Source organism: Ovis aries, chromosome 14 (genome assembly GCF_016772045.2).
Source record: "Ovis aries strain OAR_USU_Benz2616 breed Rambouillet chromosome 14, ARS-UI_Ramb_v3.0, whole genome shotgun sequence".
Taxonomy (NCBI): domain Eukaryota; kingdom Metazoa; phylum Chordata; class Mammalia; order Artiodactyla; family Bovidae; genus Ovis; species Ovis aries.
The window spans coordinates 49,239,531-49,262,956 of record NC_056067.1 but is presented as its reverse complement, the minus strand read 5'-3'; the positions used below and the strand labels follow the sequence as shown (position 1 = coordinate 49,262,956).

At 52.9% G+C, this 23,426-nt stretch overlaps 1 protein-coding gene across 3 annotated transcripts in view; it reads right to left on the bottom strand.

The window, feature by feature from the left end:
- The window catches only part of SPTBN4 (spectrin beta, non-erythrocytic 4), a 78,332-nt gene that overhangs the window by 28,799 nt on the left and 26,107 nt on the right, over nt 1-23,426 (bottom strand). The window contains exons 14-20 of one of the 3 annotated variants that reach the window (XM_027978308.3): nt 20,866-21,805; nt 19,258-19,395; nt 15,805-16,555; nt 13,694-13,896; nt 9,965-10,055; nt 6,080-6,226; nt 4,294-4,557 (exon numbers count right to left, since the gene is read on the bottom strand). In XM_027978308.3, the coding sequence (XP_027834109.1) occupies nt 4,294-4,557; nt 6,080-6,226; nt 9,965-10,055; nt 13,694-13,896; nt 15,805-16,555; nt 19,258-19,395; nt 20,866-21,805 (2,534 nt within the window). Of the gene's footprint in view, nt 1-4,293; nt 4,558-6,079; nt 6,227-8,453; nt 8,575-9,964; nt 10,056-10,881; nt 11,011-13,693; nt 13,897-15,804; nt 16,556-19,257; nt 19,396-20,865; nt 21,806-23,426 lie in introns of those variants that run through there. The other 2 variants (XM_042232069.2, XM_042232070.2) reach the window with 2 other exon arrangements.

The following is a 23,426-nucleotide window of genomic DNA, read 5'->3' as shown; positions in this document are numbered from 1 at the left end:
AATTTTGAAACTAAATCATTTTTTAATCTGCATCATTTTTTAATCTGTACGTTGTTCACATGAAGTTGCTAATATTATGATGTCCATTTTACTGAAGAAGAAACTGATGCACAAAAAGAGAAATAATGCCAGATCACGCACTTAATAAATCACAGAGCTGGGCTTGACCCCAGGCAGCCAGGCTCCAGCATACATGGCCTTGACCTTGGCATGTACTGCCTCTCATAGCCCTGTTGTCACCGAGTGGCTTAGTATTAGGGTTCTCTTTGTCGGACAGAAGAGGCACAGAGGCTCAGACCAGAGGTCAAGCCACACACCTAACATCACACACCTAGTAAGTGGCAGAGCTTTGATTCAAACCCATGCCACCGAGTGCCGAGTGCTTTTATCCACTGCAATAAACTGCCAGGAAAGAGGCAACATTGTAAGACAATGAATAATCCTAGCCGTAGTTGTTACTGTGCTGGAGGTCTTGGTTTGCCCCTCCTGACCACAGTCTAAACTTCTCCATCCTGCTCTGTGCCCTGGGTGGGTGGGGTGCCCTGTAAGGATCACAGCAATTGGCTCCCCTGCCTTCTGGCTTCCAGCTGGGCTGGGCTTAGGACCAGATACATAATTTGCAGGGCCCAGTGCAAAATTAAAATGCAGGTCCTTTGATTCAAATGTTAAGAATTTCAAAATCAGTAGAGGTTAAGATTCTGTGCTTCCACTGCAAGGGGCGAGGGTTCAATCCCTGGCTGGGGAACTAAGATCTGACATGGCCTGCAGCATGGCCAAAAAAAAAAAAAAGAATTTCAAAACTAAGAGGGAGTAGATGTATTATTTCCCAGCTCCTCCCTGCAGTAGCAGCCATTTTGTGTGTGTGTTTTATTTTCTTTTTTGTAGTCATTCATATATATACCTACATACATATGATTTTATTGATTGACTTTTACTTTTGGCGTGCCAGGTTTTCATTGCTATATGGGCTTTTCTGTAGTTGTGGTGAGCAGGGGCTATTCTCTAGGCGGGTGCAGGGCTTCAGTAGTTGCAGCTCCTGGGCTCCAGAGCACAAGCTCAACAGCTGTGGCACACAGGCTGAGCTGCTCCTCAGCACGTGGAATCTTCCCGGATCAGGGATCGAACCTGTGTCACCTGGGAAGCCTCTGGAGCCATTCTTGACTAAGGGTCCCTGCTCTTGTCTGGAGACTCCATGCCCGCTTCCCCCTCACCCCCAGAAGTGAAGGCTCCCTGCTGCTGGCCTCAGTGGAGGGTGCCTTCTGTTTCCAGTTGGGACCTCGACAGTCACAGATCCCCATCTGTTGGGAACTCACCACACCCTGGTGCACAACTTTCACATGGGGCCCTGGGAGGCCTTGTTAAGGCAGAGATGGGATGACAGAGGCTCAGAGCAGGACGCTGGGATTTGAACCCAGGCCTATCTGCCTCCCCTGCCCAGGCTTTCATCACTTGGTCCCTGGCTGCTTGTTCTTCTTGCTCTCTCTTCTGCCTGGCCATCCAGGCCACCACTTGTCTCTGCCAGTACTCTGGGCGATCCCAGAGCAGACCTGGGGCCAGGCCATCGCCACCTGCCCACTGCCTGCCCAGCCAACGCAGTGTGGACCTCAGATAGTGAAGGAGTTTTCAGAGACCAGTGAGGGGGTCACCTTCCCTCACTGTGGTCTGGGAGTATCGAGGGAGGAAGGCGACTGGGAACTAAATGTGGCCCTGAATGGCCACTGTGTGGCTGTGTGACTTTGGGAGAGCCACAGACCCTTCATGTGCTGTGGTCTCCTCACATGTCCAGTGAGGATGGCCACGGCCCCTCCTTGTAGGGCTGCTGGAGAGGAGGGATGGGTTATCTGTGGCGGACACTGAGCACAGATCAGTGGTTCTCAAAGTGTGGCCTGGGGACTCTTGGGGATTCCCAAGATCTTTTCCAGGTGTCTGCAAGGTTTCAACTATTTTTAAGCACTATTTGTTTATTTGGCTGAGCCAGCTCCTAGTTGTGGCACGTGGGATCTTCAGTCTTCGTTACAGCACACAGAATCTCTAATTGTGGCATGCAAACTCTTAGTTGCACCATGTGGGATCTAGTTCCCTGACTAGGGATGGACCCCAGGCCCTCTACCTTGGGAGCATGAAGTCTTAGCCACCGGACCACCAGGGAAGTCCCTAGGTTACAACTATTATATTTTTAAAAATACTTAAGGTGTTATTTGCCTCTCTCATTCTCTCCCAGGTGCACAGCAGGGTTCTGCAGGGACTGTAGCACCTGTGCTATTGGAAGCAGTGAGAATCCAGTGCCTTTCATGGCAGGCAAGATCTTAGTTCTCCACCCAGGGATCAAACCTATGCCCCCTGCAGCGGAAGCACAGAGCCGCTGGACCGCCAGAGAAGTCCCTCCAGCGCTCTTTTAAGCCAGGCATGAAAGGAGGCTGCAACACTGAGAATGAAGCCACTCTTCTGCCTCCATTGTTTTGGAAATTATAGCTATTCTTCGAAAAAGAATGCTTTGGGGATAATATGTGATTGACTGATTCCTTACTGTTGTTTCAAAACAAACCGATCATTTAAATATGTCTCAGTTTTAGGGACTTAGCTCAGCTGGTAAAAAACATGCCTGCAGTGCAGGAGACCCCGATATGATTTCTGGGTCAGGAAGATCTCCTGGAGAAGAGAACAGTTACCCACTCCAGTATTCTGGCCTGAAGAATTCCATGGACAGAGGAGCCTGGCGGGCTACATTCCATGGGGTCGCAAAGAGTTGGACATGACTGAGCGACTTTCACTTTCACTGGTGGTCCAGTAGCTAAGATTCTGTGCTCCCAATGCAGGGGGCCCAGGTTCGATCCCTGTTCAGGTAGATTCCGTATGTTACAACTAAGAGCCCGCATGCCACAACTAAAGATGCTGCAACTAACACCTGTACAGCCAAATAAATAAAAACATATTTAAAAATATGTCTCAGGTTTAATTTTTAATATAGTAAACATCAGCAGATATAATCCACACAAACCAGTTCTTTGGGATTCTCAGGGATTTGTAAAAGGTAAAGGGATCCTGGAGACGAGGCAGTTGAGAACCACTGGGGTAGAGAAAGCGGTAACGACCCTGGCATCTCACGCAGGTCTGTGTTTCTCTTTGCTCCTCTGCCCACCTCTCCACCAGAATGGGAGCCTCACAGGGGCTGCGATTTTCCGTCTGTTTTGCTTACTGCTGTATTCTAGAAAAGTGCCTGGCGTGCTGACATAACTGCTCAATAAAGATTTGCTGCATAGATAACTGAATAAATACTAACTGGTGTCATCGGCTTTTATTATCAATTGACACTTTTTTTTTTTTTTTTTGCCAGACACCATGTCAAGCTCTCTAGATGCATAATTATACAGGAGCACTGAAGAGGTGAGGGACCTGGATTTGAATGCAGGCTCGGCCACTTGCTACCCTGGGCCATATGTTCACCCCCCAGAGCCTCAGGCATCATTCCTAAGATGTATGGGCAGGAGTTGTCACACCTTGGGAGGTGAGACGGATTCAACACCCACATTCAAACCTTCAGTCAGCGCATCAGTCAGATACGGAGCATCCCCTGGCTGCCAGGCTAGAAGCAGAGATAAAGCAGATGTGGTCTGTCTTCTCAGAGCCCCTGCTTTGTGATGGAGACGCTGACTGGCTGTGTGTCCCTGGGCCAGGCATTCTACCTTCTGTGTCTCTGTTTCCTTGTTGGTCAAATGGCAGATAATAATAGTACTGCTCTTTCAGGATTGCTGGCGGGAGTCAGTAAGAGCTCAGCAAGGAGGCTTCCTCTTGAGGAAGCACTCCATGAATGCCATTTCTTCTTCTTGTTTGTTTGCCACGTGGCATGGCATGAATGATCTTAGTTTCACGACCAGGGATCTAACCCATGCCCTCTGCATTGGGAGCACGGAGCTGTAACCACCAGACCGCCAGGCAAGTCCCATGAATATTGTTATTACTCTGTATAAAGCCATCCCCCTACCCCTGGGCCTTGGTTTCTCGATCCAGGGAAACAGATGTCAGGGTTCTGAGAAACCCTCTGTGTGCTTGCTATCTACCTTCTCGGCTCTAAATCTTTCCTCTCCCTTTCCTCTCCTGCCCTAGGCGCGGCAGCTGCTTCCAGTAACTAACTAGCTGGACTGCCTCATATTCCCTTTCCGCTTCCAGCCCTTCTAACACATTTGAACTAAACCCCTATCTTAGACATCCTCTGAAATACCTCCAGTGGAGTCTGACTCTGGCTGGGACCCTACTGTGTTTAGAAAGCCCCCATCTGCATCAGTCAGGCCATACCTGCAGCTTCTTCAGCTGGCTGTTGACAGTGGCCAGGTCCCCACCAGGATCCACGTCTTGCAGCTGGCTTTCCATGTGAAGGAGCTTCTTGTCCAGCTCCGCGAAGCTCTGCACCAGCTGGTCGGCCTTGCTGGCCTCAAAGAGCTGCCTTGCCTTGGCCTGGGTGGTGCTCTCCAGCTCTGCCCAGCACTGCCGGATCTCACCCAGCTTCTTCCGCACCGAGGCCGCCAGCTCTGGTTTCTCCTGCATCAGTTGCTGGCCCTCCTGCCCCAGACGATGGGGGGTAGGAAGTCAGAGTGAGGGAGCGGATGGTGGGGAGGGACAGAGAAATACAGGGACAGCAGATCATAGGGAGAGATATGGAGAGAGAGACGGAAGCAAGGAGTTGAGGGCACACAGAGAGACAAAGACATGGGGGGGGTCAATGCAGAGAAAGCAGCAAAAATGGGAGGAGAGACGAGGAGAGATGGACAGACAGACAGTGGTGTGGGGAGGGAGGCAGAGAGACACACAGAGGCATGGGAAGGAGACAGAGAAAACAAAGAGATGGACACAGATATGTAGCAAGTCACAAACATGGCGAGAGGACCATAAGACGGAGAGAGGCAGAAGGAAGAAAGAGACAGAGGGGGAGAGAGGCAGAGAGAACAAACCTCTGTTACATTCACAGTCAAGGAGCATGGCTTTGCCTCATGCCACCATTTATGGGGCACCAGGGACCATTTAAGGGTTTAAGATCCACCTCGGTGTTTCCGTTTGAGTTAGAATGGTGGGGGGATACAGGGCTGCAGGTCTAGGGGCAGTTTTGGGGGTTGATGTTTACAGCAAAAATCTACCTGGGTTCCCCCAAGACTGAAGTCAAGCTCCCATATATGTTGGCCTAGAGCCACATATATCATATTCCATATTAAAAATAACAACATCATAGCAATGACAGCTCCTAGGTGCCTGGCCTTGTGTTAAGTACTTTAAATACACAAGAGCCCAGGGAAGTTATTATTCCTTAATTTTAAGGTAGAGCATATATGGCTGAGCCCCTTCACTGTTCACCTGAAACTATCACGATATTGTTAATTGGCTATACCCCAATACAGAATGTTTCCGGTGTTAAAAAATAAAGTAGAGCAAGGTCTATTGGATAGAACAGGGTACTATATTCAATATCCTGTAATAGACCATAAGAAAAAAATATATACATCTATATATATATACATATACATAACTGAATCACCTTGCTGTACACCAAAAACTAACACAATATTGTAAATCAACTACACTTCCGTAAAAAATTAAAAGTAAAAAATAATAAAAAATGAAAATACAGCAGAGCAAACTGAGGCTCAAAGAAGTTAACACAATTCCCTCAAGGCCCCAGAGCTGGTAATAGGCATAGACAGAATGAGAACCCTGGGTTGTCCCTGGAAGTCCAATGCTCACTTTAACCCTAGCTTCCTGGGGCTGCCTCACCCTGACTACCTGGCTTCCTACTGCAAATGCTCCAAATGGTATGGAAGGAAGCCTGGCAAAGAGATTATAGGAAGGGGTAAAATATTTAACAGCCATTCAGAAGAGATGCTGGCCATTTTACAGACAGGAAAGCTGAGGCTCAAAGAGGTTACATGAATTACTCAAGGCCACAGAGCTAGGAATAGGCATGGAAATGACCTGAAGCAGTTCAAAGGTATGAGAAATGCAGGCTGGCAGTGGAGTGTGAAGGAGGTGAGATGTGAGTTCTCTGGAGGCCCCTGACCCCGGGCAGAGGCAGAGAGGCTTTCTGAATCCTCACCCTCTCAATCTTCTCCAGCCACTCCTTATTCTGAGCCAGCTCGGCCATGAATGCCTGGTGCCGGAGCCATCGCTTGTGCAGCTTGTGGCCGTCTTCCCGTGTGCCGTCCCGCGCCATCAGCATCTTCTCATGGATCCAGCCATCCAGCTGTGCAGGACAGGGGGAGGGGCTCAGCCAATTCTCCACAACCTAGCATAGCCCCCATTCCCACCATGATGTCCCCAGTTTTGGGGGGGCTAGGCTTCTAGAACTGGGGAGGGAGAAAAGGGTGGGATGGAAGAACCTTTGCAAGTAAGGCCTTCATGGCGGGGGGAGGGGGCAGTGGTGAGGGCAGCTTAGGCCCTCTTCTAGGGAGTAGAGGATGGATGAAAGGCTCTCCAGAATGCCTCATCCCTTAGCCCCTGTCCTCAGGATAGCCCTTCTCAACTCCCCATAAGCCCTAAGCTCCTAGGCAGGGTTCTTGGACGAGTCTTCCTACCCAAAGCCAAATCAAACCTCCAAAACAAGCCCTCCAACCTAATTCAGCCTTGGCACCCCACCCCCAGAAATACTTAGATCCTTCGATTCCTCGCACCACCTCTAATAAGGACCAATTCAAGATATCCAAATCATTCCCAAAGGTATCAAGCGAAAGCCCCATATCTAAACCCAGACCCCCGATATGGCTAGATGAACCCCTAAAACAACTCCCAACTAGCGCCAAGTCTGTGTGCATGCTCAGTCGTGTCTGACTCATTATGGCCCCCATAGACTGTAGCCTGCCAGGCTCCTCTGGCCGTGGGATCTCCCAGGCGAGAATACTGGAGTTGCCACTTCCTGCTCCAGGGGATCTTCCCAACCCAGAGATGGAACCTGTGTCTCTTGCATCTCCTGCATTGGCAGGCGGATTCTTTACCAGTAGTACCACCTGGGAAGCCCCAGTGCCAAGTCTAGTTCCCCTCCAAACCATCCCTCCCATCTGGGGTAGACCTGTGCCCTGCAACCCAGATCCAGCCTCACTAATTAGCCCACAGGACACCCAGATCTAGCCTTGAGGATTCAGGCCAAGACTACAGTTTCCCAAGACCATGATGAGTTCTAACCTCCAACCAAAGCCAACCCCCCAAATGCAAGTATCAGGGCTACTTTCTGGCTCCCCAAATGAGTCTGCCCCAAAGGAGACACTCCAAATCTAGGATCAGACTCTCCAACATGGACCAGAGAGAACTTCTGTAGCCAACCCCTCTCCCAAACCAAAGCCAGTTCTAGTGCCCCCACCTCCCAACAAAATCAGTCATCCAAACGCAAGCAACAGGCGTGGGCCCTTCTCACTACCCTCAGCAGGACCAATCACAAGGCTGCTTTCTGAGCCACCCTTCCCTTCCAATAAGACTTGTCCCTCAAGCAGGAACCTCCCCACTCATGACCAAACCTGGCACCTGGACAGTTTGCTCCTCCTCTTTCTCCTCCCCCCTCAGTCACAAGATCCTCCTCCTCCCTCTTGGAAAAAAAAAAAAAAACCCATGGACTCTAGCTTGCAGTCATAGCCAAGGACAAATTCCCAGTCGGCCAAACACCACTCTATCCCCTGGGCATGTGCTCCCCAGGGGTCCAAGACAGTTTCAGACTCCTTCATACATACATAGACACACACACACACACACACACACAAGCCAAGTCAAATGCTGAATCCTCCAACGCTATTCACAGATTCCCCACATAAGCAGGGAAGAGTTTGCCAATGGCAGTCACAGCTCACAGGGAAAGCAAAGACCCTGAAGGAGAGGTACTCCGTCATCAAAGTAAAGCCCCCCCAAAGTGACTGACCCCCCATCACTGAAGGCAAAGCCAGAGTCCCAAATAACTTGGGGGAAAGCCCCCAAAGTCAGAGCACTCCAAATCCAGAGCAAGTCCAAGACCCTCATCGCCCAAGTCAGATCCCGGCAAAAGTGACTCGCCCCCATCGTCTAAGGCTAATTCAGATTCCGCAAGAACCAGGGAAGAATCCCTTCAAATGTTGAGAGTCCCCCAACCTCAGCGCAAATTTCAGATGCCCCACTACCCAGAGAAGAGGCCCCTAGAGAGGCTGGGACCCCCTTAATCCCCAGGGCAAACCCACACTACCCCAGGAGTAGCCTTAGAAGTCCCCTGTCTCCGATACTATCCCTTGGGACCCGGCACCTCAGTCCCACCCGCAGCAGCACCGCGGACAGCTCCCGGCATCTGGGCCCCTCCCCGGGGCTGGGGTCCCAGCGCCCAGCCGACCCACCCCCGCGCCGCCGACGCCCCTCCCTCCCTCCCGCGGCGGGCGGACGAGCACGCGCCCAAGCCCCCTACCCCCAGCCCGCCTCAGCGAGGGCGCGCATCAGCCCCCTCCCCTGGGCGCCCCCGAGACCTGAAGCGGCGGAGGCGTTGATGGGGCGTCCCTGCGGCGGGCGGGCGGGTTCTCGCCCCTCCACTGCGACGGCGGCGGCAGCGGTGGTGACGGCTGAGTCTCCGGCGGACGCGCGCCCCCTCCCCCGCCCCCGCGCCGCGGCAGCGCGCCCGCCCGCGCGCGCCCCCTGCCTGCCTCGGTGCCCGCCTCCCTGCCGGGCCCCAGATGCGGGTGGAGAAGAAATCATTACCCTCCCTAAAGCGTGGAGTGGGGGGCGGGGGTTCTGCGCCATCTCAGATGATTGGGCTTGGTCCAGAACAATCTAACGAGAGGGGGAAGGGGCCCTAGGGCCAAACAGCGGCGGAGAGGGGCTGGGGGGTAGGCTGGAGCCTGGCCTACCCCAGCGATGTGAGGGGGGTGAGGTGGGGTGGGCTTCTGAATCATCTCTGATGGGAAGGGGCTCAGGTCCCTGGCTACCTCAGCTATACAGGAGTGGAAAATGTGGGAGGGGGCCTAGACTCTTTAAGACTTCAGTCCAGAATAATCTCCCAGTGGGAAAAAGGCAGGGGACAGGGGTACCTGAACCTATCTCTAGTGGGTTCGAGTCCCAGACCCATCTCTAATGAACCTGAGTTGGGAGGAGAGGATGGAAGCCCTTAACCATTTCATGGGGCGGGGGCGCGGGGGGAGTGGAACACAGGGGTTCACCATGGCGGGAATCAAATCATCTTTGACTGGGGAGACTGGGACCTGGTTCCTGAACCATCTTTGGTTGCAGAAAACTTGTACTGTGTCTTCGTAGAGGGGTTGCTAATTATCCCGGGTCAGGTAGATAGGTGAGACCAGGATCATCTCTGTTTGGGATTAGGAAAATGTTCACTGGGCCATCTCTCATGGGGCCATCTCTTATGGGGGTCAGAATCCAGCATAGTTTCTATAGAATGCAAAGGAAGGAGAGAAAGGCAACATTATCTCCTGAGTCGTCTCTAATGAAGAAGGGGCTCTAGACCACCCCTGTTTTGGGGAGATCCTAACGGGTGTGCAGATCATCTCCAAAGGGGCAGAGCTTGATTCCTGGACACTTTTAAAGGGGTGAAGTCTTGGTCCTGGACCACCTCTGACCGAAGCTGCGCTCTGGATTTCTGTCCACCCGCGCCTCCCCGCATACCCCTCTCCTTGTCTCTGGTTCCTCTCCCCAGGAAAGCACTTCTCACGAAATCTCCTGCGGGTAAGGTGAGATCAGCGCGCGTCCCCGCGGGACCCTAAGGCGCGGACGCGCGCCGTTGCCAGGGGCGCCCAAGGCCCCTCCCTCCATCCCCGCCTCCCAGCGCCCGCGTGGGCGGAGGGACTTGAGGAGCATGCGCACTGAGGCCAGGATGCGCACGCCTCCTGGCGGTGCCAGGTGAACATCGCTCCGCGACCCACTTAGACGGGGCGTCCCTGCCCCCACCACGCCTCTGCCCTGGAGCACTTCTCTCCTTATCGAAGAAGTCCGGTGCCCAGCACAGCTGGAGTTCAGCTAGAGTTCCTACCTCGTGGCAGTCTCGGAGGAAGTGCTGCAGCCCAAGCTGGTCGTGTAGCTTCTGCAGCCATTGCTGGGCCCGTAGTTGATTTTCTTGGCTCCTGGGGATGAGGAGATAGGAGTTGGGGGAAGCCTGAGTTTGGGGGCGCTAGCAGCAAGCCTGTGAGGACATCGAACTTGGCAGGGCTAGGAACCTGGGGCATATGTACGAGCGAGGAAGAGGACAGAGCAATGTGGGGATGCGAGGAAAGGCAAAGAAACATCAGTGAAGGCAAAGCCAGAGACAGCTGGAGAGGACGGGGGGTGGGGGGGGGGGTGGAGGGGAGGGACATAGACAGGTAGATATCTGGAAAGAAAGAAATGCAGACACTTAGACGCAGACACAACCCCACAGAAAGAGAGAACAGAGAGCTACGGACAGAGTAAGCGATACCGAGGGAGACAAAAACAGAGAACAAGAGACTCCTGGAGAGAAAGACAGACCAGGAGGGAGAGGCAGATTGACTCAGAGAGACAGAGGAGGATGCAAGCACCTAGAGAGATAAACAGAAACACACGCAAGAACAGAGACAGAGAGAAACAGAGACCTCAGAAAGAGGGACTGACAGAGACTCAGGAGAGACCGAGAAAGAGGCCCAGAGACAGAGGAAATAGGAAAGACAGAGAAAAAGAAATGAAGCGGGCTGGTGCCAGAGACAGAGATCGAGACCACCACAGACAGGGAAGCAGAGGGAAAGGAAGGGGCTGAGGGAGTCTTGGGAGGGAGAGCCCAGAAAAGGATAGGTAGAGAAGTGGCAAGATGCCACCCGTAAGACACAGCCAGCCAGACAGAAGGCTGCAATGGAGCTGAAAAGAGGGATGAAAGCAGGGCATGGGTAGAGCAGGGCTGGAGCCGCAGGGAGGCAAAGAGAGGCAGGCCCCGCCAACCTGGAGCCAGCAGGCATCACAGCCCCAGGCAGCCTGGCCTCCTGCCTGCAGTGCAGGCAAAGCGCCCAAGAGGCCGGCAGAGAGGGCTGAAAGGGTCCCACTTCACTGTGCCTTGAACAAACAACTCCCAGCTCAGAGTGTTGGCTGGCATTGGCTGTTTCCTCTGCCTGGAACGCTCCTCCCCTCAAAGTGTACTTAAATGTCACCTTCTTAGCAAGACCCCTCCTGCCCGCTGACCAACACTTTCTGGCTTTCTTTTGTTCTTTAACGTTCTCCTTCGCACTTAACACTATCCAACACACTGTATATATCCCATATTTATCCTGTCTGTCTTCCCCATAGGATGTCATTCCACGAGGGCAGGAATTTTTATCTGTTTTTCTCACCCCTGTATTCCCCAGTACCTAAAAAAAGGGGCCTGGCACACAGTAGGTGCTCAATACGTATTTGATGAGTGAAAGAAAGCAAGAGAGACATATAGGGGACTTCTCTCGTGGCCCACTGGCTAAGAATCTGCCTGCTAATGCAGAGGGCATAGCTTTGATCCCTGGGCTGGGAAGATTCCACGTACCACGGAGCAACTAAGCCCATGTGCCGAAACTACTGAGCTCTCTCTCTAGAGCTCATGCTCTGCAACAAGAGAAGCCCATGAGCAGCAATGAAGACCCGGCACAGCCCAAAATTAATTTTAAAAGACAGAGAAAGACAGGCAGAGAGAAAGAGGGAGGTCAGAAACAAGTAAAATGTCTGAGAAAAAGAGAGAGGCAGCAGAAAAGACAGATGTAGATCTAAGTAGAAAAAACAGGGAGCGAGAAGGAGACAGAGAGACATAGATTACAGAGAGATGGAGGCAAAGAGATGGAGCGTGCGAGAGGAAGTTACAAAGATAACCTAGCACACCGCTGGATGGAGGAACGTGAAGGGCCAGAGACAAGCCGAATATGGACTCCCTCCTGCTCAGATTCAGCTCAGGAAACAGGAAATGCCTCTGAAATGGAACTGAACTCAGTCCCTCCAGGCCTTCACCAGCCAACTTGTCCCAGGGATGAGAGAAACCCTTTGTCTCCTGGAGGGTGAGAAAACAGCCGTGACCTCTGGCCAGTCTGTTCCCCTCTCTGAGCCTCATGTGCCAAATGCAGACAAAATGCAAGAACATCTTTTCACGCAGGGCAGGGCCAGGTTCCAGGGGAGGTGAGCCCCATGGGGAGAGAGAAGTGACTTGCCCTGAATCTCACAGGTTGACAGGCAGAGCTGGGACTGGGACCCGGCCCTGTCTGACCCCAGGGCTCCCTCAGACCCCTGCACCTCTCCCATCCTGGACCTGCCGATTCTGCCCATGCTTCCCCCAGCCCGGCCCTGACCATTCTTGGCCATCCTTGCCAGATGGCATGAGAGCTCTGTGAGGGATGGAACCGTGTTCTGATCCCATTACCAGGGGATGCCCAGCATTGCCCCACATGGAGCCAGGAACACAGCATGGACTCAGTCCCTGTTTAAATGGCTGAAGAATAAATGAATAAACAATAGAACGAAAGAAGCAAGTAATGACTTCAAGGGAAGAAAGGCATGACTCAAAAGAACAGCCCTCCAGGCTCCTCCTCCTCCTGATTCTGCAGAGCTTGGCGGAGAGTAGATACTCAAGAAAGGTGAAGGACATCCCTGGTGGTCCAGCAGTTAAGAGTCTGCCCTGCAATGCAGGGGATTTGAGTTCGATTCGTGGTTAGGGAACTAAGATTCCCACATGCCTTGGAGCATCTAAGCCCGTGTGCCGCAACTAGAGTCCGTGGCATGCAGTGAAGATCCCGTGTGTGGCAACTAAGACCTGATACGGCCAAATTAATAAAGCCAATACATTTAAAAAAAAAAAAAAAGGAAACATGGAGTAAAAGAAAGGTGCCAGGCCTGGAGTTGGGGACACTAGATCATGAATTTGTTTCCTCAGGATGAGAATCCCCATGCAAGTTTCCTTTAGAAAACTCCACCATCCATTCCCCAAATGAATTTAGGGGAAAAGGATGCCAGAGCCAGACAGATCAGGGGCTGGGGCCTCAGGACTCTGGACAGTGGTGGAGGGACGGGGTATGATTTCCATCGGGAGACAAAAGGCAGAGCAGTATTAGGCTCTCCTCCTGCCTCACTCATGCCAGAGAGGAGAACGCTGGGGTCACGAGGATGAGGAGAAACAGTGACGACAGGAAGAAGCAGGCCTGAAGGAAATCCTGTAAGGACTCTGGTGCTGTGTTCAGTCGCTAAGATTCTTTGCGACCCCACAGTGACTCTTTTCGACCCCACAGACTGCAGCATGCCAGGCTTCCCTGTCACTGCTTGAGCGCTGGACTATTTCTTAGGAAGGGGGGTGGGGTGGGGGGTTGCTGTTTTGCCCAGGGCCTAGAATAGTGCTTGACACACAGTAGATGTTAACATTGTAACAACCAGTCCTGCCATTCCAGGCTGAGGGCAGGCTTGGAAAAGAAACTTTTCACAGTATATATACTTCTCCAGCTTTGGGGTTATCAACCACAAGTTACCTTTTCACCAACATTAATTTAAATCAAATCTAAAGCAATATGGAATTAAGTAGAAATCAGAGAGAGAGAATTTCCTGGAGGTCCAGTGCTTAGGACTCAGCTCTTCCATTGCAGGAAGCATGGGTTCGATCCCTGGTCAGCGAACCAAGATCCCACAAGCCTCATGGCTCGGCCAAAAAACCAGAGAGAAGCAGCAATGTTATGGAAGGAAAAGGAATTCTGGCCTCGTCACCCCTCCTCTGCTGAATCCCAGCCCCTGGGCCCCGGGGGTCTGAGGGACCTACTTCTCCAGCAGCCGCGTCACAGCCTCCTGGGCCTGCTCCCCGTAGGCGTTGCCCTGTCTCAGCAGGCCGTCGGCAGCCTGCACGGCCAGCTGCATCTTCTGCTGGTTCAGCTCCATCGTGGTGAGGAAATCACGGTGCCGTTTCAGTGCCTCCTCCGCTGACTCCACGGTGCCCGGCAGCTCCTGAGCTGACAGTGCCATCTCCTGGGGACGGGGGATGGGGGAGGCAGGAGGCTCTGCTTGGCCCTGCTCCATCCAGGATGGGGTGGGGGTGGGGGGTGGGGTGGGGGGGGGGGGGGCTCCTGGCCTGCCCAGCCACCACTTTGCTCTCCCCTGCTCCCTAGGCTCTAGCACTGAACGTGTCAGACGTGGCCCCACGTCAGGTCCTTGTCCCATGCTGTTCCCTCCAGATATCTCCATGCTGGCTCTTTCACTTTCCTCAGGTCTCTGACCTTCTGTCAAAAATATCATCCTCTCCACGCCTTCCCCCCACCCCCAGCTATCCCTTTACTCTGCCTTATTGTTTTTCACAGCATATTTGTTGTTGTTCTTTAATCCCTAAATTGTGTCCGACTCTTTGCAACCCCATGGACTGTAGCCCACCAGGCTCCTCTGTCCATGGGATTTTCCAGGCAAGCATTCTGGAGTGGGTTGCCATTCCCTTCTCCAGGGGATCTTCCCGACCCAGGGAGTGAACCCGAATCTCCTGCTTGGCAGGTGGATTCTTTCCCACTGAGCCACCTAGGAAATCCCTTCATAGCGTATATATCTGACATGATATTATATATGCAGTTACTTTTTTTATCATCTCCTCCATCTCCTCCACAGACACACACACACACACACACACACAAATGCCAGCCACATGAGGATGGGATTTCGTGTTCTGTTTCTTCTGTGCTCAGCTCCAGAAAAGTACCTGATATAGCGTAGGCACTCAGTAAGTATTTGATTAGTTGATGAAGACTTAGCAGGCGCCATGTGACTTCAAGGAAGTCCCTTCCCTCTCTGGTGTTAGTTTTCTAACTGGTAACATGGGTGGGTCAGAATGAGCATCTCAAGGCCACCTCAACTGAAGTGTTTAGGAACCTCATGATTCTAGGGGCCTGCTGTCTGCTCCTCCAGCTCATCCTCCATCTAAGCCAGCTTTCTCTTGACACCAGCACAGGCTGTCATGCTTTCCAACAGATGCTCCTGCTCAGTCCTGTCTGACTCTGTGTGACCCCACTGACTACTGCCCGCCCGGTTCCTCTGTCCATGGGATTTCCCAGACAAGAATACTGGAGTGGGTTGCCATTTCCTCCTCCAGGATCTTCCCAACCCAGGGATTGAACCCTCGTCTCTTGCATCTCCTGCTTTGGCAGGCAGATTCTTTACCAGTAGCACTGCCTGGGAAGCCCATGTTTTCTAAAATGATTCCTAAAAGCTGGTACCTACTCTTGGACAATCTGAAAACTAGGTGTTTTTATCTTGTCCAAATCTTCAAACTTTGTTCCCATCTCAGAAAGATCCTTGAACTGGATCAGCTGTTCCCAGATAACCATGGCACTTGACTCCTCACACCATAATAAACGCAGTGACGCTGTGCAATCTGCCATTCCCAAGAAGACAGTCTGCCCCCACAGCCGCATAATCCACAATCATTTACTAACCACAAGAATCCCTCAACCTGAACCTTCCTGCCCTAACCTTCATCCTCTGTTATCCACCCCAAGAGCTTCTTTAAACCCCATTAACCATCACCAATCAAACTCATACTCTTATTTCCCTCCAGATAACCCACAAACCCAGGAAGTCACTCCAAAGAACGTCCAAGTGCATTACTCACTCAGAACAGTCCACAAACTCTTAGTCACCTCTAACAGAGTAAGACACCCTCCTCCCCATCGTAATACTCAAATTCTGTTATACACACACCCACGCTTGTTCACACCGGATTATTCACAAACCCAGCTATTCATACTAGATACCCGCAACCCCCCTCTCCCCCGCAGCATGAGGTACGCCAGGAACCCAGTGGTCTCCGCAAACACACTCCTCCATACAGTTTTCTGTTCCCGAAACCCCCTGCGGCCTCAGACCCCCACACGTGCCAACCCCCGAAGCGGGCACCTGGTTGCGTAGCACCGCTCGTGCCTGGCGTAGGTCGCGCAGAAAGAGCTGGTAGACGTGCGCCTGGACCAGCGCCTCCCTGCGCGCCTCCCACAAGCCGAGCAGCTTGTGCCAACCAAGTTCGAGGTGTGGCAGCCACTCGTCGAGTGCCAGGCCCGGGCCCAGCTCCGCGCCGTCGCCCGCCAGCAGCGCCTCGCTGGCCGCCACGATGCGCGCGTAGTCCTCCTCTCGCTGGTCCACTTCCTCCTTGAGCGCCGCGTGGCGCGCCAGCAGGGCGTCCGCCTCTTCCAGGCTGCGGGGCAGGGGCCCCTCGCCGCCGCCCGCCGTCTCTTGGGCGCGCACCAGCCAGTCCAGGAAGGCGTCTAGGTCGTGCAGAAAGCGCTGCAGGCGTCCGGCCGCCGCCACCGCCTCGCCACAGGCCTGAGCCGCGCCGGCCAGAGCGCCCCACTCGGCGCCCAGTTCCTCCGCACCCTGATGCAGCCGCGCAGCCTGAGCCGGGAAGCGCACAGCCAGCAGGGCCGCCTCCTCCAGGAGGGCCGCCTGGCGCGGCTCTAGCGCTTGCAAAGCCGCCTCCAGACCGCTAAGGCGCCACTGCAGGGCGCCGCCCGCCCGGGGCGCGCTCTCCACAGCCCTCCGCTTCTCGCGCACCTGGGCGCGCACCTCCGCCACCTCCAGCACATGGTTCTCCACCAGCAGCACCGCGCTCACCTCTTCTTTTCGCTGTTCCACCAGCTCCACGATGCGGTTCCACCTACCCAGGAGAAGCAGGGCAGCGTAAGGAAGACGGAGACCCCCGCCCCGCCTTGGGTGCGGAGGGCCCATGACCCTGGGTGGAACCCAGCCACTGTGTGACCTTGGAATGTCATCCTTATCTCCCCAAGCCCCAGTTCCTGCCTGTGTAAAATGGACTCTGCCGGGCACATTTGCTTAGAACAGCGGTTCTCAAAATGTAACCTGAGCGAGGGCAAAGCTATCTTCATCAAAATGCTAAGACGCTATTTGCCTTTTCACTTTCATTCTGTGCCGAGTGTACTGTGGAGATTTCCAGAAGCTACAGGAAAAAGACTGATTGCAGAAGCAGACCTGAGTACTCAGCTGCCTTCTCTTAAACCAGACATTAAAGAGATGTGCAAAAATGCAAAACAGGGACTTTCCTGCTGGTCCAATGGATAAGACTCCAATGGATAAGACCCCCTGCATTTGGGGCTGGGTTCTATCCCTGGTGGGGGAACTAAGATCCCACATAGGCAACTAGAGAAGCTCTCACCGCAACAAAGACTCAGCACAGCCAAAGTAAATAATAATTTCTTTTTAATGCAAAACAACACCATTTTTCTTGCTACATTTTTTGTTTGTTTTGAAAAATAGTCACTTTTTCATTTAAAAAGTTATGTTACCATAGTAAGTTTATTATTATTTTAACGACTTACTATTTTACATTACTCAGTATTAATTTCTAATATAGTAAATACTGACAGATATAACCCATTAATCAAGCTCTTTGGGGGTCCTTAAATTGCTTTTAAGCATGCAAAGGGTTCTGGAACCAAAGAATGTGAAATCTGTCGGCTTATGACATCAGATAATATGTTGGATGCAATAAACAGTAGTTGAGCATGTTCTATAAGCCAGGTGCTGAGTCAAATTTATTTTATCCTAAAATAAATTTATGGGACTTCCCTCGTGGTCCAGTAGTTAAGACTCCACACTGCCAATGCAGTGAGCACAGGTTTGATCCCTGGTCAGGGAACTAAGATCTGTAGGCGCCGTCAAAAGATTTTTTTTTTTTTAATTTGCTCTGTGCCCTCAAGCAAGTGATGATACTGCCGGACCACAAAATGCTAGGCTTCCCTGTCCTTTACTATCTCCTAGAGTTTGCTCAAACTCATGTCCATCGAGTCGGTGATGCCAGCCAACCATCTCATCCTCTGTCATCCCCTTCTCCTCCTGCCCTCAATCTTTCCCAGCATCAGGGTCTTTTCCAGTGAGTCAGCTCTTTGCATCATGTGGCCAAAGCATTGAAGCTTCAGCTTCAGTATCAATCCTTCCAATGAATATTCAGGGTTGACTTCCTTTAGGTTTGACTGGTTTGGTTTCCTAGCATGAATCTTTACAATTGTCCAAATATCTTGTTCTTTTATTGTTTATTTCTTAACTCTCTCTCTGTCCCCTCTAGAATGGACATAGCACAAGGGCAGAGATTAGGACTCTGAAGTCAGAAGGGCTCAAGTTCAAATTCTGCTCTGGCCAGATCCACCATGTGAACTTGGGCAAATCATTTTTGTTTCTCTTTTCTCATTTGAAAAACAGGCAGATAATTATGTCCACTTCACTGGGTGTTTAATGAGTTCTTGTGGCTAAAGCACTGGCACATCATCTCACTAACAGCCATAAATCACTAGCTGTCATTATCTTTTTAGGCCCTGGTGCCCTGGGATTGTTGAGGATACAGACGCTTGGAAATCACTGGATATTGGGATCTCACAGCACAGCAGTTAAGGGCACAGTCTGGAGTCAGACAAATTCAACTTCAAATTCAGGCTTGATCCCCACCTAATTTCCCTTGGGACCTTAGGCCACCTTTGCCTCTCTGAGCTCCTGTTTCCTCCTTTCTTATATGGGTATTTACACCCCCACAGAGTTGCTGGGAAGACTGCAATATGTGGTCAAGGGCCTCAGCTCTGGATTCAGGCAGAACTGGGTTTGACTCCTGCTTACTAGATTGAGTAATCCTGGATGAGGAATTCACCTCTCTGGATCTGTGTGTTTATCTATGAATCGTACCTTGCAAGAACTACTTATAGTGTTCTAGGGGAAAGGTTTAATTGGTTACTATTCTTAAAGAGTTCTGAATGCTGGAAACTACTATGGCAATTGGGATACTGGGAGGTTTTTTTTAAAGTGCTTGGAAAAATTCCTGTCAGCCAGTGGATTCTCAATACATCATTTCTGAACAAGTAAATTAAGAGCCCATTGAAATGTATTCTATCCTCAATTTACCACATCATCGCTAACACTGGGCATTATAATTTTTTTTTCAAGATTTTGCTAATTTACTAAGTGGCCTGCAGCCCTTATTCACTAGAAGGACTCATGCTGAAGCCGAAGTTCCAACACTTTAGCCACCTGATTTGAAGAGCTGACTCACTGGAAAAGACTCTGATACTGGGAAAGATGGAGGGCAGGAGAGGAAGGGGGCAACAGAGGATGAGCTGGTTGGATAGCATCACCAACTCAGTGGACATGAGTTTGAGCAAACTCTGGGAGATAGTGAAGGATGGGGAAGCCTAGGGTGCTGTGATCCAGGGGGTCGAATGAACAACAACAACCTTATCATCTCAGGAGCTTGAAAGGGCACATTCTTGACCTCTATAGTTGAGTGACTGAGGAAAAGAATGATAGGAAGAACTGGCCTGGGACTCAGAAGGACTTCCAGCCCCAGGCTTCGCTTACCTGCTGTTGAGGTGGTCCTGGCAGGAACGCACCTCATCTGAGCTGGGGTGACCTCCTTCCACCAGTTCCTGAACCGTGTGGTTCACATCCAGGACACGGCCCATCAGACTGTTCATCTCCTGGTCCAGACTCTCAAATCTGCGGAAGAAGGATGGACACGATCAGTGAGGCCTGGACGCTGGGGACCTGTTCACTGGCTTCTGCGAAACTGCCTTCTCCTGGTTCTCCTCTGAACTCTCAACCTCATCTCCTCAGGCTCCTCTGCTGGCTCCTCCTCTTCTACCTGCCACTTAAGTGGTAGGTCCCTCAGGGCTCTGCCCTGGGTCCTCTCAGCTTTCCCTCACATCCTGCCTGGTCCATCTCACCCACCCCCACAGCTTCCGCCCTCGCCCCCGAGCCCATCAGTCCCACATCTGTCTCCAGCCTCAACATTATCCCTTTTGAGCCTGTCCCCCACCTTAAAGCCTGCTGTGTTCTTTGGCCTCTTTGCTGTGACTCACACTCGCTTCAACATCTCCCCTAGTTTGTTCTTCCTCTGGGTCTCCATCCCAGGGACAGCTCGCCTCCCTCCCTTCCCCCTCCCCACAACCCCTGCCATTCCCTAGGCCAGAGCCCTAAGCCTGTCTGCCCCCACGGCCTGTTCTCTCGGGTTCCTGCCATGGTCCAGTCCTGTCCTCTCCTGTCTGAACCCCCACTCTAGCTGCCTCTCTAGGCTCCCAGCCATCGTTCTCACCCCCTCCAGCCCACTCTCTATGTGCCAGCCAGAAAGAACCGTTTTAAACTGGCTATGGTCCCTTGTTTAAAACAATGTCCAAGGCTGTGGCTTGGGTAACTGTGGGCACAGTAACAGAGGGGACCAGGCCTGTGTTTCCAGCAATGCCCAGCCCAAGGCCTGGAACAGAGCAAGGGCTCAATAAGTATCCACTGAATGAGTGGATGGATGAATATGCTCAGAGAGAGGGGTGCAGAGGGTCCATCCACTGACTTAATGACCCATCTCTAAGTCTGCCAACAGATAAATCAGTATTTAATATGTCCCAGGGTGGTAATTGCTATGAAGAAATGTAAAGTGAGGTGAGGGAAGAGAAAGTGACAAAGGTCAGAGCAGTTTTATTAGCTGGGGAGGTAACATCTATGCAAGGGGTAACATCCTTCCCATCTAGGGATGGGAGTCCCAGCGGAGGGATCATGCTGAGCCATCTCTGGAGGTTAATATAGCCAAGTGACTATAAGTCTCACAGAAATAGCAGTAAACGCCCCTGGAATGCTCCCTGGACCCAGGCATTTGCTAATTACTTTGCACATTTACTGTTCTCCAGGAGCCCATGAGGTTGGGACCAGTAAATATCATTCCCATTTTGCTGGGAAGATCCCCTGGAGAAGGGAATTGCAACCCCATCCCAGTATTTCTGCCTGGGAAACCGCATGGACAGAGGAGCCTGGTGAGCTGTACAGTCCAATGGGGTCGCAAAAAGTCAGACCCTACTGAGCGACTAAGCACACACACACTGGTTCCAAGTGTGTGAATATGGGGAAACTGGTGAATCAAGGAAATCGAGACTGCGTGCGGGACGAAGGGGACCAGGAGTCCCACCGGTGCGCGCTCACCGGTGCTGCACCACCTCGACGTCGTCCAATGAATCGGGCACGCGCATGGCCAGCAGCCACTGCTCCTTCTCCCCAATCCACAGCTCGCACGCGTGCACCTCGCCGAACATGCGGTAGACAGCGAGGGCATCGCGCAGCCACTGGCGCCGCAGCGCAGCCACCTCGGTCACCTCGGCGAACAGCTGCTCGGCCTCCACCACGCGCACCTGCAGTGCCACCACCAGGGGCCCGGCGCCACTGGCGCCCCCCAGTGTCGCCAGCTGGCGCCGCAGGCCGCCCACGGGCCCGCGATGCGCCTCCACCTCCCCTGTGAGGGCGCGGTGCTGGCGGGCCAGGCGGCGGCTGGACGCTTCGTCGTGGCCGAAGTCGCCCGCGGCTGCCAGGCGGTAGGCGTCGCGAAGCCAGTCCAGGAGCCCGTCGAGGTCCGCGCCGAACTGGTGCAGCGCCCGCGCCTCCTGCAACCGCCGCTCGCGCCTCGCCGCCGCCTCCTCCAGCCGCTGCCAGCGCCGCCGCGCGCTCGCCGCGCGCTCCGCCAGGCCCGCCAAGTGCACCGTCTCGGCGCCCGGGCCCACGGCGCCACCGGCCGCGGCCAGCTCCTCGCCCCGCCGCAGGGCCTGCTGCAGCAGGGCCCGCCGCCCGCCCAGCTCGCCCTGCAGGATCTTGTGCTGCGCCAAGAGGCGCGCGGTGCTGGACAGGTCGTGTGCGCCGCCCGCCGCGCCCGCCGCGCCCGCCGCGCCGCCGCCGCCCGCCGCCTCCAGGAGGCGCTCCTTGTCGCGGGCCCAGCTCTCGGCTTCCTCCAGCTCCTGCAGCAGCGCCCACAGGCTCCGCGAGGCCTCCAGCTCCGCGCGCCGCCTGGCCGCCTGCTCCTGCAGCTCCGCCAGACAGCCGTGCACGTGGTTCACGCGGTTGCAGATGACCTGCGGATCGCAGGGCTGGTAACCTGGGCCACGGAAAGGGGGAGATCCCAGGTTGGGCACGGACCAGGAGCCGCCCAAGACAGGGGGCTAGAGTCCTTGGCCCGACTTTACCAGATGTCAGATTATGCGTCCCCTCCTCCTGGCAGCCTTCCCCAACACCTCAAATCTGGAGCAGGCTCTCGCAGGCTTCTTTGTTTCCCCATCCCAGCGCGGGCCACTCTGCCTGTGACTCCCTCATCCCACCTCTGACCCCTCTGGGCTGTTGCGAACATTCTGTATCTCCCATTCGGGTGGGAGCCCCATAAGGACAAGACCTGGGGCTATCTCCATCAGACCATGTTCCCACCACTGCCCAGCACATGGTGGAGCCCAGGGCAGTCGCTTAGTGAAAACAGTGACTTACTGACTGAATGAGGGATGGAATCGGAGAATCAGAGAATCCTAGAATCTTTATATGTTAGTGTAAGTGCAGGGTTTTTCCTTCAGAAATGGACAAAATGAAACCTCTCTATTCTTAACCTATGTTTTGACTCTCCTCTCTCATCCTCTGTCATCTTATCTCTTAACCCAGTGATCACCTAAACTCCTTTTTATCTTCAAATATTTCACCTTCCTCCTGGACCTCTTAAAGAACCTGCCTGCAATGGAGGAGCGCCAGAAGACGTGGTTTCAATCCCTGGATTGGGAAGATCTGTTGGAAGAGGGCATGGCGACCCACTCCAGCATTCTTGCCTAGACAGCCCCATGGACAGAGGAGCCTGGCAGGCTACAGTCCATGGGGTCGTAAAGAGTCGGACACGACTGAAGTGACTTAGCACGCAGGCACACACCTGGATCTCTGGTTTGAGAACTGTGAGATTAACTTAATGGGTGGCAGTCAGCATTTCTTTAATGGAATAGAGTAGAATGAATAGAAAATATGAGAAGTACGGGGAAGCGTTGTTTTCCAAAGGCTTTGTATCTCTGTGTGTCTGCACGTGTGCCTGTGAACTGTGGGTTATGAGGTAAATGTATTTCTTACTGGGTCAAAACAGTGGGAGAGACACTGCCCTAGATGGCATGTGAGGTTTATGCATTGCTGGACATTCACTGAAATTGACCCAAATTCCAAGGCACCCAACTGAATAATAAACATCAGTGGCGTCCATGCATCCAGCGCTTACTCTGACCCAATGACACTGAGTTCTCATAACCATCCTATAAGGCCAGTATCCTCCTTAGCTCCATCTTGCCGATGAAGAAACTCATACTCAGGGAGGGAAGCTGCTTGCTCAGGATCAGCTAAGAAGTGGTACATCAGGAGGCCAACTCTGGACCACTTCGCAGGCAGAGCTGCCTCCCGTCACCATGACAACACACACACTGCTGTCTCCCGTTACCATGACAACACACACCCTACACTAGCCTCTTTGCTGTTTCCACGGTACTGCTGGTGCATTATCACTGGGAGCTGAGATCTCACAAGGAAAAGACAGGGAGAGCCTCCTGGACAAACATCCATAAGAATGAAGGGTGAAGGATGACGAATGAATGATGCCTCTTGGGGTTGTGAGGCTGGTGATGGGCTGAGCTAGGATGCAGATACCTGCACTGGGGCTTGGAAGGAGACCTCAACATTTGCTCTTAGGACATATCCCAGCCCAT